The sequence below is a fragment of the Telopea speciosissima genome, chromosome 1 (genome assembly GCF_018873765.1).
Source record: "Telopea speciosissima isolate NSW1024214 ecotype Mountain lineage chromosome 1, Tspe_v1, whole genome shotgun sequence".
NCBI lineage: Eukaryota > Viridiplantae > Streptophyta > Magnoliopsida > Proteales > Proteaceae > Telopea > Telopea speciosissima.
Genome location: NC_057916.1, coordinates 56,834,004 through 56,852,294, shown reverse-complemented (window position 1 = coordinate 56,852,294; position 18,291 = coordinate 56,834,004). Strand labels below are relative to the sequence as shown.

The 18,291-nt window shown below is 40.7% G+C and overlaps 1 protein-coding gene across 1 annotated transcript in view; it reads left to right on the top strand.

Moving 5' to 3' along the window:
• The first annotated feature begins 10 nt into the window (after window positions 1-10).
• Window positions 11-18,291, top strand: part of LOC122671038 — a 42,839-nt gene continuing 24,558 nt past the window's right edge. Inside the window, exon 1 of the mRNA XM_043868130.1 lies at window positions 11-148. Within this exon, the coding sequence (XP_043724065.1) occupies window positions 108-148 (41 nt within the window). The 5' untranslated portion in view covers window positions 11-107. The remainder of the gene's footprint in view (window positions 149-18,291) is intronic.

Genomic DNA, 18,291 nt, shown 5'->3' with positions numbered 1-18,291 from the left:
CCGGAAACACCGCTCTCGCTCTCTCGAATTTTGAACCATAAACCATTGCTCAAATCGATTCGGAAAAGGAAAGTAGCAAATCTATCTCGTAATCCAAAACTTCTACGATGCAGCGATTCGTCGATGACTCCCTCGCAGTCATTAAAGAGTAAGTTTTTTAAACTTTCTCTCTTGTCCTGTGTTCTATTTCTTTGTTGTTATTTGGGAATTTCTACTCGCTTTGAATCCTCCGTCCCTTCCTTCTTCCCCGCCTTTTTATTTAATTTAATTTATTTTTTCCCTACGCTAATTTATGATTTAGGTAGAATTTCAGGATAATCAAAGTTGGGATATTTGGTAAGTTAATGTAATTACGCGTTCTGCTTATTTTCGGGAGGTCGACATGATCTCAATTAATTTATACGCATCGTAATGAAATGAGTTCTTTTTGTTTTAAATTTCCTGGTTTTATTTTATTTTTGTGTGTGTGTGTGTTGGGGGGGGGTTATTTTTTAAACTGTTAGTTTCCTCTTGTGGGTTCTCTTAGGTTGATAGGATATCATGGATTATGAGCAGTTAGCTGCGTTTAATTATCATACGAGATAGACTTTGGGATTGCTTACTCTTCTCATTATCAATAGATGGATCATATGGGCCCTTGGGGACCAATTGTTTCGAGGGAACCACAGATTGGGTAGTTTGGCTTGCCAGCATTCAATGTCGGCCTTTTGTCTCTTTTTGAAGGTGTTCTTTTGTCCGAATTATTAGCCGGTGGTACATGGGTAACTTTGATGGAGTATTTCTTTGTGGATTTGCCTTTTTGATCCCTCTTAGTAGTTAAATTTCTTTCCTTAACCTCAGTCTGCCAGGGTCTGATTCTATCCATCAAAAGAAGCAGCCTTTGTTTTGGAAACCATACAGTTGATCCATGATTATTACACAGATTATGCACATTTTTGCCCCCTGCAGGCCAAGCAGCATTTCAATTGCCTATTAACTTTTTTTGCATTTTGAGGTCATACAAAATATCTAATCCTCTTACCCTAGGATTTGGGCATTTTCAGGCCAACCCTGGAACCGTTGACAGTGCTATCATTATAGTTTGGATAGCTACCTTCTACATTGGGAAAAGAATCCATTGGCTGATTTCATTGTCTATTACTTAAGAGTCTTGCAAAGAAAGAAATACTAAATCTTCAATAATGTGCACGTCTGAAGTTGTAATGGAGAGTACAGAGGCCCTTTCAGTTCCTTTCTACCAAGGAATTAAATGTGCAAGATTTCCCAGTTGAGGTTTGGGGATTCATGGGAAATATAATGGTTTGTCCTTGTAATAGGTTGGGCCTTTTATTTTCTTGGGTTCTATTGTAATGGGCCTAATTTATAATCCCATAAACTGTGAGTAAAGTTAGTACATGAATTAGTAATTAAGTGTTTGAGTTAGATTAGAATGCTTAATAGCTTTTCAGAGTTCTGTTTTGAGTCATTTACTTTAAGTCAGTATAAGAAAGTGATTAGAAGACCCTTTAGAGTCAATTTAGGAATTTTAGAAGGTATTTATATATGTAATAAGTCCTTCATCAATTAAGCATGATTCGAGTAAAGAAATTTGAGTTTTTTTTTTCCTTCCTTTTTATAAAGTTTTGGTGCTGTTGAGCTGTGCAAACGGGATTGCAGTTAGATCTGATCTCCCTCCTTGTACTTCTAGTTTTGTTCGTCTCGAAGATCATGTGTGATCTTTCCTCTCTTAACTCTCTAATTTCATCCCTGATTTCTTCTAATTCTCCTTTCTTCATATCAGTTTTTGGCTTTAATTTTGTTCTTAGTTTAAATTCTATATTTTCTCTGGTTTGTTGAATTACTACTCCAGTCGGAATTTTTTGAAACTTCAAATCTAACCATTGGATTTCAATTCAACTTCCATGCTTAGCAATTGGTTTCTATTCTGTACCTTCTTATGGTTTCAAAATTCAAACTTGAAACTTATTTCTTATTTTCTTAGTACAAACTACAAGTCTTATTTCAGTTTAATTCATTTTCAAGTTTTGTATTCAAACTCAAAACTGATTTCCTGTTTTTCTACTACAAGTCTGATTTCAGTTTAATCGATTATCAAGTCCTATTTTCTTAGTCTGACTCTGATCTCAGATTCTGGTTATCAGTAGGATTTGTTATTTGGTACTCAAATCAATCACTAATCTGGTTTGTTTGAACCTATTCTTGATTGTCAGATTTGGGAATTCCGTATTCAAGTAGGAACCTTCAGATCCTAAGAATCAGACCATTGGATCAAATCTGGTTTCTGAATTATATTCTCCCATTCAATTAGAGCCTTTGACCAGAATTTTGGCTGAATCTGATCCCCTGAATCTCTGTTATTAAAATTCTTTTGAAATTTGGTTTCATTCCTTACCCGCGATCCTGTCGCAAGCTGATCTCCCATTGGATCTCACTAGTTTGAGTCAAGGATCGAGATCTCGGTTTTGGTCAGGCCCGAAACTGAGAAGTGTCAGATCTCGTTTCAAGGTTTCGACATTTGGGTTTGGAACCTGAGCCACCCTGGGTTAAAATTCAGGGTTGTAACTTGGGTTTCATTTCAGCCAGGCCCGAAACTGAGACAACTCGGAGATTTCAACTAGGTGACTAGATCCCATCTTCAGTATTGGCCATAGGGATCTTCCAGGCATTAAAGTTGCAGTCGATTCACAGTTGATTTAAAAAGGTGTTTTGACGAATAATAAGAGAGAACGATCCTCTGCAACCCTTGTTCTTTTGCGGCATGGGTACGCTCAGCCAGTTAGGTGTGAAATCGGCTGGAGATATGTAAGAAAGAAGTGGAAACCAGTAACCAAGGGTTTGTTCGTTTGCTTGGCTTTTCATTCTCTGTGGATATTTAAGTTACCACTCAACCAGAGAAAGAAAGAGAGGGATGCGAGAGAGGCAAGACTAGTATATAAATATAGAACACAATGAATGGAATGATTGAATGATCAATTCGATCAAGTAAGCCCTTTTATTTACAAGAAAATATTACAAAATATAGGACAGAATTCTCCCTACTCTAGCCGACTCTACTAAGAGAGTCGGCAGTACATAAAAATAAGTCCCAAAAAGATTAGAATACCCCCACGGTATTCTGGTGTACATTATTCAACACTCCCCCTCAAGTTGGAGCATAAATGTCAAACATGCCCAACTTGACTAAAACATGATGAAACAACTTTCCAGCCAATCCCTTGGTGAAAATATCGGCTAGCTGATCAGTAAACTTCACAAAGGGAATACAAATCAGTACTTCTTCCAACTTTTCCTTGATAAAATCCCTATCCACCTCAACATGCTTGGTACGATCATGCTGTATAGGATTATGTGCGATGCTGATTGCAGTCTTCTTGTCACAATACAACATGATAGGGAAATAAACAGGAACACCAAGGTCTTGTAATAAACCCGTTAGCCATAGTAACTCACAAATACCTTGTGCCATAGCATGAAACTCTACTTTAGCACTAGAATGAGCTACCACATTCTGCTTTTTGCTACATCAAGTGACAAGATTGCCACCTACAAAAGTACAGTACCCAGAGATAGACTTGCGGTCCGGAGAACCAGCCCAATCAGCATCAGTATAGGCCTCTATCCGTAGGTGATCATGAGGAGATAGGAGAATGCCTTTCCCTGGAGCTGACTTCAACTAGTGAAGAATACGAAGAACAACCTCCATATGGGAAGAGTAGGGATCATGCATGAATTGACTCACAGTGCTCACTGCTACAGCAATGTCTGGATGTGTGTGAGAGAGATAAATCAACCTCCCAACCAACCTTTGTTACCGGCCTTTATCAATAGGTTCACCCTCCTTTTCTTTAAGACGGACATTAGCATCCATAGGAGTATCTGAAGGGTGACATTCTAACAAACCAATTTCTGCCAACAAATCTGGGATATACTTTGGAGAGAAAGATGCCCTTAGAAGAACTAGCAACTTCAATTCCAAGGGAGTACCTTGATTTTCTCAGATTCTTTATCTCAAACTCTTGTCCAAGAAAATTCTTCAGACGACTAATCTCATCACCATCATTTCCGGTTATCGCAATATCATCAACGTCGACTATAAGAGCAATGATTTTTTCACCAACTCTTTTTATAAGAAGACTGTGATCAACATTACTCTGTTCAAGGTGACTGCTTCAGCCCTTAAAGTGCACGCTTCAATCTGTACACTTTACCTTGGGTTTTGTTACAAGAGAACCCTAGTGGAATATCCATATATACCTCTTCATCAAGTTCTCCATTGAGAAAAGCATTCTTTACATCCAGCTGTTGTAGATCCCATCCAAGATTGACTGCACAAAATAACAAAACTAGGATAGTGTTCAGCTTTGCAACAGGTGCAAAGGTCTCTTGATATTCAATCTCATATGGCTGAGTGAACCCTTTTGCCACTAGTCGTGCCTTATATTCTATCGACAATGTCATCCACTTTCTGTTTCACACTTTCACCACAAATACCCATTTGCATCCAACTGGTCTTTTCCCTGGTGAAAGAACTACAAGTTCCCATGTGTCATTTTTTTTAAGGCTTTCATTTCTTCCATCATTGTTGCCTTCCACTTTCCATCTGATAGAGCTTCCTGCCAATTCTGAGGAATACAAAAGAAAGAGAAGAAACAAATACACGAAAAGATGGAGAAAGAAAGTCATAGGAAACAACATGGGATATATAGTGTTGAGTATAAGCCTTAACACCTTTGCAAACAGTAATAGGTAGCTCAAGAGAAGAAGTCTTACCAGGTGGAGAAGTAGGTTTTGGATTTGGGTTTGGCAACTGGATGGGTATTGGTGTTGTAGTGGATTGAAGCTGCTTATGTGTGGTATGACTCTTTGTATAGACCTTCAAATTTGAATCATCAATCCTCCTTTGAAATCCACTAATGGTTTTTTGGACTGGAGTGAGCTATTCCTGAATAGGAATTTCATTATTATCATTATCTGTAGTCCCCCCATGTATAGGAACCTCTCCCCCTGAAGTAGAGGGAGGAACAGGAGCACGAAGAACAGTCTCATCATGCACATACTGAAGAGGGGGTTCTATAGGCGCGACACATCTTCACTAAAACTCTCCCTTTGAAGAGGTGGGGACGAATATTATGAAAGATTCTCATGAAAAACAACATCCATACTCACCATAGTACGTCTGGTAGGAAGATAATAACACTTGTACCCCTTTTGGGTGGCAGAGTAACCTAAGAAGATGCAGCAGAGGCCACGGGGTTCAAGTTTACTAGGGGATCTAGTGTCCCTAGCATAACAAACACAGCCAAACACCCTAGGGGGAGCGACAAAGGAATAGGAGTCATGTAACAGTTCAGTTGGGGACTTGGATTCAAGGACCTGAGTAGGCATCCTATTAATCAAATTGGCTGTAGTGAGGACAACATCCCCCAATAATAAGAGGGAACATTTTGAGCAAACATTAGGGCTCTAGCCACCTCTAGGAGATGGCGATTTTTTCTCTCAGCCACACCATTTTGGGCTGGAGTATCAACACAACTGGTCTGATGTATAATCCTATGGGCAACAAGGTATTTTTGGAACTGACCTTCCATATATTCTGTCCCATTGTCATTCCTCAAAATTTTGAGAGTGAAATTAAATTGGGTCTGAACCATCTAATGAAAGTGCTAAAAACATGAAAAAAATACTCATTTTTGTGTGCATCAGTTAGACCCAAGTGGTTCTAGAGTAACAGTCTATAAAGGAGACAAACCAACGATGACCGGAAAGAAAAACATTGCAACTAAGACCCCACACATCAGTATGAACCAAATGAAAAGAGGAAGAACATCTTTTATTAGAAATAGGATAAGTTGAATGTGTTTGTCTGGCCAAGACACAAGCCTCACAAAAAAATTCTTCGTTATTACATTTTTTAACTAATGCTAGAAATAAATGGGATAAAATTCCGAAGGGGGGGGGGGGTGTCAATCTAAAATGCCATCGGTGCAGTTCAAAAGAGAATGAGGAAGTCTGACACAATTAAGAAGGTAATGCTGTTGGAGGAAGACGAGCATCATCAAGCAAGTACAATCTACCATGCACTTTACCACATCCAATTGTTTTTCCTATTTCTAGTTCCTGAAAAACACAATGAGTGGGAAAAAAAGTTACTTTGCAATTCAGATCTTTAGTAAGACTACTAATGGAAAGAAGATTAGTAGTAAAATTGAGAATATGTAAAACGGAAGATAATGTAATGGAAGGAGAGCAACTAATGGATCCCTTTCCAGAAACAGAGGAGAGGGAGCCATCAGCCACCCTGACTTTATCCTTGCCAAAAGTGGGAGAATATTTGTGAAAGAAGTTGGAGGAACCTGTCATGTGATCAGTGACACCAGAGTTTATAATCCATGGAGTGGAGACAACCGATGCACAATGACCAGCAAATGAAATACCTGAACGGGCAAAGTGGGAACCTGATGGAGTGGAAGAAGTGGCAGGAAGAGATGCAGTGGATGCAGCAAAAGCCTGTAACATATCAGCAGGCTTCCTATGTAGTTTCTAGCAAGTAGCTTTAGTGTGATAAGGTTTGTTGCAGTGCTCATACTTAACAGGTTCGTTGGAGGAAGTATTAGTCTTAGGAGAGCCATCATTTATGGGAGTAGGGCTGGAACCAGCTTGAAGAGCAGACCGATCTACAGTGGAAGTATGTAGCATAGCAGCCCGACGAGTCTCCTCAGTATATACCAAAGCATAGGACTGCTCTAGTAAAGAGAAAGGAGATCGACTAAGAACTTGCACACGGATAGGATCATACTCAATATTCAGACCTGCCAAAAAATCATATACCCGAATTTTGTCAACATGCTTTCTATAGGCAGCAATATTAGTGGGAATTGTACGCTGAAAATCAGAATAGTGATCCAACTGTTGCCATAAACTCTTGAGGGGAGCATAGTATTGGGATATAGAGACTTCCTTTTGAGTGGTGTCATGAACCTTCTTACTGATTTCATACACCTAAGCATCATTCCAAACCTGTCCATAAGTCTCCTTTGCAGCAGCCCAAATTTGATGTGCAGTGTCCAATAATAAATAACCACTGGAGAGGTCTGATTGCATGGAATGCAGCAAGAAAGACATCACCATAGCATCATTCGAAATCCATCTGTCTTGAACATAGTTATCAAGGCGTCGCTGACGCCATGGCAACGCCATGGCGCCCATGCACCTTGGTCGCCTTGGACGCCTTGGGCACCATGGCGGGTGCCTTGTCGCCATGGTGGTGTCGCCTTGAATGTTGCCCCTCTAAAATGCCATGGTCGCTTTCCCGCCTTGATAACTATGGTCTTGAAGAGGACCAGGGTCAGATGATTTTGTAGCAGTGCCAATGAGGTGTCCTGTAAGGCCGCGACAAGCAACGGTCAGATAAGTAGATCTAGATCATATCAAATAATTTGTCCCATCGAGTTTAATAGCAGCAGAGAAAGGGAGATATTCATTCCTTGGCTGTCCTTCAATGCTGGAGGTAGCAGTAGTGATATCAGAACCAGACATACTGACACAAGCAAATCAGCAATGAATGGATGCAGCCAGCCAAGAACCAAAAACAGAAAAAAAATCGATAAGGACAGAAATCGATCCTTGAAGGAGAATTCTGAAAAAATATGAAAATTCTTCAATAGGATGAGTCACCAGCAGGGTCGAGCACTCCTTGAAGTTGAGTAAAACAGCCCTAAAAAAAATCAGCAAGGGCAAAAGCCTGAAACCCCAAAATCGATGAGAGTCAATGTTTTGAAAAACCCTGAAATTGAGATCGATAGAGGGGAGGGGAGATGTCTTCAATAGGTGATCTAAACCTATGATAGGTGCTGTCCAAGACTGCTAGAATGGATCTCCAACAAGGAAAGATCAACCTTCAACACATAAAGAGGCTTGATCTTCAATAACAGGAGAAATCCAAAAATCGTAGAGAAGCGAGGCAACAACTATCAATTGCAAGCCTTGTTTAGAACATTAGCTGAAGAGGTGGAATAAAGGGCAGCAACTAGATCATGCGATCACCTCATTAGTGCTGCCCTAATATGGGGAAGAGAACCAAGGGAAAAAAAGGATAGAAAGAGGAGATCGAGAAGAAGAGGGAGGGAGAAAAAAAAGAAGAGACGATGTGGGGGAGTTCTGAAAAACGAGATCAGAGAATTGGCTTTGATACCATGTAAACAGAACACAATGAATGAAATGCTTGAATGATCAATTCGATTAAGCAAGCCCTTTTATTTATAAGAAAAAAATTAAAAAATATAGGACAAAATTGTCCCTACTCTAGCTGACTCTACTAAGAGAGTCAGCAGTACATAAAAATAAGTCCTAAAAAGACCAGAATACCCCCATGGTATTCTAGTGTACATTATTCAAGATTGGTAGGGGACCAACTAGGAGCCAGTAAACCAGGATTTGTTATGAACAGGTGAATTGGCTAGGTCAAAATAGAGTTTTTGGTGAAATTTGGGCTACGGTTTGATGTGGGTTAGGGGAGTCTATCAGTGAAGATCCTGAGATGTTTTGATGGATGGAGGTGTGTAAACTTGAATAGGCAGCAACATAGGTTTGGGGTTTCGGGTTTTGGAAAAGCGGAAAAGAGGTAGATCTAAGGTTTAGGATGGGAATTTAGGGCTAGGGTTTGGATCAATTATTCCTAGTGTTGGGAATGAAATTCGATTCATGTATGGCGTGTTTCTGATGGTTGGATTGTTCTGTGAAGAATTTGGGTAATGGGAGAACTGTCGTAAGGGTATTTTGGTCTTTTACTCTATTCAATTATAAATAAAGCTGGCCAAAATAGAATATATATAAAAATCCGACCTTGTAGGAAGGGAGGAAACAATATGTATATCATACAAGAGCTCTAACACGGCGGACTATCCAAAGGGGGACACGGGTGGATAAATAATTCAACACTTGTCTGCTTCCCGGGGGACTCGATACCATGACCCCTGTCTGCTCTGATACCATGTTGTGAAAATGCTGAAAAATAGAGAACACATCACTTTTCCTGTGTTGATACTCCACCTCAAAATGGAGTGGCAGAGTGAAAAAACCGTCATCTTCTAGAGGTTGCTCGGTCTTTAATGTTTGCTATGAATGTCCCTGTTCGTTTTTGGGGAGATGCTGTCACCACGGTAGCCTTTCTTATTAATAGGATGCCATCTCGTGTCCTAAATAATAAGAGCCCCATTGAAACTCTTCTAGGTAGTGTCACTTTCCCTATTCCACCTAAGGTTTTTGGCTGTGTTGCTTTTGTTCGGAATCATCATGTGCATGGGAAAATTAGATCCCAGAGGTCTTCGGTGTATTTTTTTGGGATACTCAACTACCCAAAAAGGCTATAAATGTTACCATCCTTCTTCTTGAAAACTTTTTGTTTCCATGGATGTTATTGTTTAGGAAAATGTTCCCTTTTACCCTGTCCCTTTTTAGGGGGAGTCTGTTCACCGGGAAGAGGTCCTTCAAATTCCCATAGATCTGCCTTGGGAAGAAGAGGATGTTCTTGAGGATGGGGTTACTAGTCAGGAACAACAACAAGGTGAGAGTTCTGTTCAGTGGGAGACTCCTGTGTCCTCTATTGTGCCCACTGAACCCATTATTCAGCCAAGTAATCAGCCATGTAATGGAAAAAAGGTTCAGGGAGATAAGTCACTTCTGACATATGATAGGAGGGAAAAGCTCGACCAGAACAGGCCTACTATCATTTTTCCTCTAAAATTGACTACAACGGTTCCAGGTTCTACTAATTCTGAACCCTCTGCTAAGCTTCCATCTGTTCCTTCTTCTGATTATGATCGTACTCTTGACCTTCCTATTGCTACTAGGAAAGGTAAACGTAGTTGTACTCAGCATCCAATTTCAATTGTTGTTTCTTATGACTCATTATCTCTTACTTTTCAGACCTTTCTAGCTTCCCTGTCTTCTGTTTCTCTTCCTAACTCTTGGCAGGAGGCAACGACACACTCTGATTGGAAAGAAGCTATGAAGGAAGAGATGAGAGCCCTTGATAAAAATAGCACGTGGGATTTGGTTCAGCTTCCACTGGGAAAGAGAGCTGGAGGGTGTAAATGGGTGTTTGTAGTTCAACACAAGGTTGATGGGAGCATTGGACGATACAAAGCCAGGCTGGTTGCTAAAGGATTCACCTAGACGTACAGAATTGACTATCAGGAGACGTTTGCTCCAGTGGCTAAGATGAACACTATGAGGGTTCTCCTGTCTTATGCAGTAAATCAGGGATGGAACTTATTTCAACTTGGTGTAAAAAATGCATTCTTGCATGGTGAGTTGACTGAGGAGGTCTACATGGATATTCCACCAGGATTTGATTCTCTAAAGACTCGAGGAAAGGTTTTTAAGCTCAATCGAGCTCTTTATGTGTTAAAGCAGTCTCCCCCTGGCATGGTTTGGTAGGTTTTATAAAGCTATGGTCTCCATCAGGTTCAAGCAGAACAATGCAGATCACACTCTATTCATTAGGAGGACTACCAAACATGTGACTATGTTGATCGTACATGTAAATGATATAGTCATCACTGGGAGTAGCTAGGAGGAGATTGATTCTTTGAAAAAATTTCTGGGCACTGAGTTTGAGATCAAAGACCTGGGGATGCTTAGGTACTTCTTAGGTATTGAGGTTGCCTACTCTAAACAAGGAATCATATTATCTCAAAGAAAGTACACCTTGGATCTATTGTCTGAGACAGGTATGTTGGGATGCAAGCCAGCAGACACCCTTGTTGAACCTAATTGTCACCTTCGGCTAAAGGAAGGAGAGCCTGTGAATAGGGAGCAGTACCAGAGACAGGTAGGACATTTGATTTACTTGTCCCACACTCTTCTAGACATTGCTTTTGCAGTAAGTCTGGTAAGCCAAGACATGCATGATCCCTATTCTACATATTTTGATGCTGTCTACAGAATTTTGAGGTACTTGAAAGCTGCTCCAGGGAAAGGGATTTCTATTTCTCCCTTAGGTCACTTGAAAATTGAGACATATACCGATGCAGATTGGGCTGGATCACCTGATGACAAGAGTTCTTCTTCTGGCTACTGTACTTATGTTCGGGGGATCTTGTCACCTGGAGGAGCAAGAAGCAAACTGTTGTGGCTCGTTCTAATGTAGAGACCGAGTTTCGGGCTATGGCCCAGGGTATATGTGAGGCCCTTTGGCTCCAAGATTTGTTGCAAGATCTTGGAATTGAGGTTGAGATGCTTATGCGGTTGTACTCTGATAGCAAATCCGCAATCAGCATCGCTCATAATCCTGTTGATCATGATCGAACAAAGCATGTGGAGATAAATCGTCACTTTGTCAAGGAGAAACTTGAGAGTGGTCAGATGTGCATTACTTTTGTTCCTTTAGATGATTAGCTTGCAGATGTTCTTACCAAAGGCTTGAGTCCTAAGTTATTTGTTTCTATTGTTAGCAAGTTGGGCATGATAGATATATATGCACCAACTTGAGGGGGAGTGTTGTAATATGGTGTTGTAATATGGGTTTTAGTCCCACATTGCTTAGATGTATTCTCTTCATATGATTTCAATATTATAAATAAAGACTGGGCTGTGATCACTTTGATTAAGCCAGTATTCACGGAATTCCATATGGCATCAGAGCCAACAATATTCTGGGAATATGAGAATTAAATTTTTTTTCCTTTTTTTCTTTTTTTTTTCTCTCTCTTCTCCTTCGTGTTTCTGCCCTAAGGCCAGCCACCACCGCCAGCCCTCCGCAACCACCGACAGCCTTCCGCCAGCCCTCCGCCACCTCCGCCAGCCCTTCCTTTTTTCCGCCAGGCCCTCCTACCCCTTCCGCCACCACCGCCAGCACTCCCAGGGCCACTCTCCTTCTGCCTCCACCGCCAGCCCCCCACCTCTCGCCTTCCTTTCTTTTTCACGAGAGGGTCTCCCTCACCTTGCCGTTATTTTTTTCTCACCCTTGGTGGTGAGTTGACTCCCGCCAAGGGTCCTTTTCTTCCCTCCCGTGTTTTGGATGGTCACTGCCCCTTGGATGTGCTTTGTGGGAAATCAACCTTTGTTGTGTCTCCCAAAGTCTTTGACTGTGTTGTGTTTGCTAGGAATCATCATGTACACGGCAAATTTGATCCCAAGGGACTGCGCTGCATATTTCTTGGTTATTCTGCTACCCAGAAAGGATATAAATGCTATCATCCTCCTACCCGGAGAGTGTTTGTCACTATGGATGTAGTGTTCCGGGAGTCTGACGCTTACTTTAAACAGCCGGAACCTCTGCAGGGGGAGATTATAAGTGGTGAAGAGGTCCCGCTGATTGCTCCTCTAGACATTGAAATACCTACTATAGGGGATACCGCTGTTGAATTCGAAGAAGGGGTTACTAGTCAAGAACAGGAAGTGGGACAGCTACAACAAGAAAAAATTGTGTACACTCGGGGAATTGATTTTCCTCTGGACGGCCCTCTATACAAAAAGACCACCACCACTGATCCTACTCAATCGGCATCTGCTCCTGCTCCAAGTCTTGCTCCTAGTCAGATTTTTGGTAAGCCCCCTATTGATCCCAGTCTTGATTTACCCATTGCTGTTCGGAAATCAAAGAGAAGTTGTACATTGCACCCTATTTCCAACTTTGTGTGATATAACTCACTAACTCCTGCTTTCCATGCATTCATAGCTTCTTTATCCTCTGTTTCCGTCCCTAACAACTGGCAGGAGGCTATAGCCGAACAGAAATGGAAGGATGCAATGAATGAAGAGATGCATGCCCTTGAAAAAAATCAGACCTGGGATTTGGTGAGTCCTCCACCTGGAAAAAGACCTGTTGGTTGCAAATGGGTCTTTGTAGTGAAGCACAAGGCTGATGGCTCAGTGGAGAGATATAAGGCGAGGCTTGTTGCTAAAGGGTTTACTCAAACCCAAGGTATTGATACCAAGAGACCTTTGCTCCTGTAGCAAAGATGAATACTGTACGGTTTATTATCTCTTGTGCTGTGAATCGCGGATGGGAACTCTAGCAACTTGATGTGAAGAATGCCTTCTTGCATGGAGATTTGGAAGAAGATGTCTACATGGAGATACCTCCTGGTTTTACTTCTTAAAAAACTCAGAGGAAGGTATGTAAATTGAAGAAGGCCCTGTATGGTCTGAAACAATCACCTAGGGCTTGGTTTGGCCGGTTCCATAAGGCTATGATTGCTTATGGATACAAGCAGAGCAATGCTGATCTTACGTTGTTTGTGAAGAAGGTAGGACAGCAAGTGACAATGCTGATTGTCTATGTTGATGATATAGTGATCACAGGCAGTGATGCACAAGAAATACAGAAGTTGAAGGCTTATTTGGGCACCGAGTTTGAAGTCAAGGAATTGGGTAGATTAAGGTATTTCTTAGGGATTGAGGTTGCCTATTTAGCTAAGGGCATATCTCTCTCTCAAAGGAAATATACCTTAGATTTGTTACAAGAGACAGGGATGCTTGGGTGTAAACCAGCAGATACCCCCCTTGAGCCCAACACACATTTGAAGAGTAAGGACGGCGACCCGGTGGACAAGGGCAGTTATCAGAGGTTAGTTGGCCGATTGATCTACCTCTCACATACTCGGCCGGATATCACATTTGCTGTAAGCCTTGTCAGTCAATACATGCATGATCCTCACTCTTCTCACTTGGAAGCAGCCTATAGAATTCTCCGTTACCGTAAGTCATCTCCTGGGAAAGGAATCTTGTTCTCTCTTTATAGCCACCTCTGGATAGAAGCATACACTGATGCAGATTGGGCTGGTAGTCCTAATGATAGGAAATCCACATCTGGGTATTGCACATTTGTTGGAGGAAACCTAATTACTTGGAGAAGCAAAAAACAAGCTATTATGGCTCGATCTAGTGCTGAAGCTGAGTTCCGAGCTATGGCCTTGGGTATTTGTGAACTTCTTTGGCTCAAGGGGCTGCTTCAAGATTTGGGGATGGTTACTGATCTTCCTATGCGACTCTACTGTGATAGCAAGTCCGCAATCAGCATTGCACACAATCCGGTTCAATATGATCGTACCAAACATGTTGAGATTGACCGGCATTTCATCAAAGAAAAGTTGGAACAAGGGATAATATGTATCCCATTTATTCAGTCTAGTGATCAATTGGCTGATATCTTCACCAAAGGAATTAGTCCTAAGTTATTTTTTCCTATAATTAGCAAGTTGGGCATGTTTGATATGTATGCACCAACTTGAGGGGGAGTGTTGCAATATGGGTTTTAGTCCCACATTGCTTAGATGTATTCTCTTCATATGATTTTAGTATTATAAATAAAGGCTGGGCTGTGATCACTTTGATCAAGCCAGTATTCACGGAATTCCACATATGGGTAGTACAAGGGTAAAACTGTCATAAGGATATTTTGGTCTTGTACTTTATTCTGGAGTGTTCCTCTATTCTATTATAAATAAAGCTGGCCTGTGTCACATAGACACAAGTCATTCTCCCATTTTTCTAGATTTCATCAGGGATGATCTCCAGAAATAGGTGGGATATTGTGGTTTGAATGGGGTGATGGGAAAACAACTTGGTTCGAGTATTCCAATTGGGTAGGAGAATACTCGATCCAATTATGTGAAGGTGTTGCTAGCTGAATGGTTTGTTAACAATTTTGGGGGATGAGTGGGAAAATTAGGATTTTGGAGTGGTTTGGAGGATTAAGAGAAGAATGGGTATTGATGGGATGGATCAAACTTATTATCATTGCAGAGAAATCTTGGCAGCAGCTTGTTTGGTTGATGTTTTTGAATAAAGATTGAATCTTGATCTTGAACTTAAAGGAGTTCTTCAAAGAATTGAAAGAAAGCTTCAAAGTACTACTCGGGCTTCCCACCACAAGGTGTTGATTGGATCAAACACCAATCCAACTAACGAACCACCCAGGCTTCCCACCGCAAGGTGTCAATTAGATCAAACACCGATCTCACCAGCCTTGATCAAACACAAGACAAAAACTTCAATGGAGAAGTAGAGCAACAAAAGATTTTCATTAGTATCAAAATTCGTGTTTAATGCTTGCCCCCCTTACAACTTGTTGGTAGTCATGGGATCATTCCTTGGTTCTTCCCATGAGAAATCAATCATAGGAAATTTATGGTATAACGAAAATTTATTATACCGATCTCTTTTTTCATCCCATAAGAATTAGGGTGACGGCAAGAAGAGAAAAGATCATCTTTTTTTAAAAAAGGAAACCATTCCATACCCGAATGCGCAACGGAAAGAGATCAATTAAGATTTTCTTTCGCATCCCATGAATAACAAATAATTAAAACCTTAATGTATGATAATAAAAACATCAAGATTCACTAACCTGGAGAGCCTCAAGTGTTGATCCTCCTCCAGCTAATGGTTCTTCCTCCAACGAGCACACCCGACAAGATAATTATGAACTTTCTTGGTGCAGCCAAAGTTCCCCAAGTCCATTCGATATCTCTTCAATGCTTCACACAAACTAGGGTTTCCAAAACTCACTCTCAAACACACTGGAGAACCAAAGAAGGAAAAGAGAGAGAGAGAAAGAGAATGGAGATTTCAGCCAAAGGGGATGGAGGAAAAATCTTGGCCGACCTCCCCTTTAGGTTTGTATATGTGAGGCTCTAAAGAGCCCTCTCTCTCTCTCCTACTTGAGTTGGACCGGTCTTCTTCTAGTGTGCTTCTAATTGGTGAAGAAGCAGAATCTTAAAAGGAATAATAATTATTTATTTATTCTTCTATTTAATGGATAATTTAATAATACCACAACATCCTTTAAATTAAATAAACTAATTAATTAATTAGTAAATCACAAAATTACCCCTATATAATAATAACTTATTATGTACCAACCCTCCACTAATCAACATCATCATTATGAAATCTAGGGCATATATACATATACTACCAAACCCCCATTCCATAGTACATGTCCATATCAGAGCATTTGTGCACGTAATCGGAATCTGCAAAACACGATTAAATATTTTAATAGAAAACATATAATATATCATTTTATGTGAAAATAAGTTTTGCAAAACCATTTCCAAAATGGTGCAGGATCCTGATTCTCATCCGATCATCCACAGACAATCTCTTACTTGATGTTCCCCAATCGGGCAATGGAGACTATGTTGAGGGACTCTTTTACTCACAGAATGTTCGTACATTCCCAGAATATCGGCTTTGGTTGTTAGAACCTTAATCATTGATAAACAAAAGAATATGTTCACATTTTGCAGTGACAAGATCCTCTTAGGTACTGGGTCTCGGTGACGTACATTTATCCCTTACTCACATCCGGTAGTAACACATGAGGGAATCGACATAGTAGATTCTTCACCAATACACAACAATATGTGCACTCGCATTCATACCCTGACATCAACATGTCTAGGTTTACCCAATGTGACGACCATATGATAAGGATACCTAGCTCAAACCCTAGTCGTGGCTACCGTTTTAAGTATAAACCTAAGGACACTTAATGCTCAAGAATTTTATATCGTATGTGATAATATTAAACCAAATTGTATAAACGGTTCAATACAAAATAAACCAGGTTTGATGGATACATATATCCAACAATCTCCTACTTGTACATCAAAGTTAATTTCTCATACATTTTAAACCCATGCCCTCCATGTGTTTTTCAAACACTCTAGGAGTCAAACCCTTTGTCATGGCATCCGACACATTTTCAGTAGTGTTAACTTTGGAGATAGACACGTCGCCCTGCTAAATAATCTCTCTAATAAGGTGATACTTCTATTGCACGTGCTTGTTCCTTTGATGAGCCCTAGGCTCCTTAGCTTGTGCAATTGCCCCTTTGTTGTCACATAATAGGGAATAGGGCATTTGACAAATTGAGGCATAACCTCCAGGTCAGATAAGAATTTCCTTAGCCAAACACCTTCCTTTGCCGCATCACAGGCTGCAAAGTATTCTGCTTCGGTAGTGGAATCGGTTGTAAATTTTTCTTTTGCACTCCAAACGATGGCACCACCTCCCATCAGATAAACCATCCTAGACGTGGATTTTCTGTCATCTTTGTCAGTTTGGAAATCTGAGTCTGTATATCCCAGAATTGACAATTGATCACATCTGTAAACGAAGAAATAATCCTTAGTCCTCAAATACTTGAGGTTGTTTTTCACAGCAGTCCAATGCTCTCGTTTAGGATTTAACTGGTAACGGCTCACAATGCCTACTGCATAGTAAATGTCTGGCCTCGTACACAACATAGCATACATAAGACTCCCTACCGCTAAGGCATAGGGAATCCTCCTCATTTCTTCAATGTCCGTCCGAGTCTTAGGACATTGAGATTTGGAAAGACTACTCTATACCGAAAAGGAACACTTCCTCTCTTGGAGTTCTCCATGTTAAATCTGGTCAAGATTTTTTTCTATATAGGTAGACTGTGATAGGCTTAACATCCGTTTTTGGCGATCTCTAATGAGTTTAATCCCTAGTATGTAACTGGCTTCACCGAGATCTTTCATAGAAAAAGTAGTGGACAACCACTGCTTAATTGATGAAAGAAACCCCCCATCATTACCGACGAACAATACGTCATCTATGTATAGTATGAGAAAACATATTGCGCTCCTTCTGATCTTCTTGTAAACGTACGGTTCATCCGTATTTTAATCAAAACCAATTTGATTAGTTGATCAAACCTGATGTTCCAGCTTCTGGAAGCTTGCTTCAGTCCATAGATGGACCTCGACAACTTGTATACTTTGCCTTCTTCCTTCAAGGAAGAGAACCCCTCTGGCTGTTGCATGTAGATTTCTTCATCAAGAAACCCATTCAGAAATGCGGTTTGTACATCCATCTACCAGATTTCATAATCATAGTATGCAACAATGGATAATAAAATCTTGATGGACTTCATCATCGCCACTGGGGAAAAGGTTTCCTCATAATCTATACCCTCTTGCTAGGTATATCCTTTTGCCACCAGCCTTGCCTTGAATCTTTCAACCTTTCAATGAAAGCCCTTCTTCCTCCTGAAGATCCATTTGCATCCAATGGGCTTTACGCCAAGTGGTGGATCGACCAGAGTTCAGACCTTATTAGAATGCACTGAATCGATTTTAGAGCGCATTGCTTCTAGCCACTTAGTGACATCAACATCCTTAAGAGCCTCAGAATATGTTATCGGATCAATCATCTGATTCAACTGAAACCATGTGGAACTCTTCCACTGTCTTCTCTTCTTCTGTGAGAAAAGTGAATCTAATGGGTAGTCTGATAGTCCTCCCACTACGT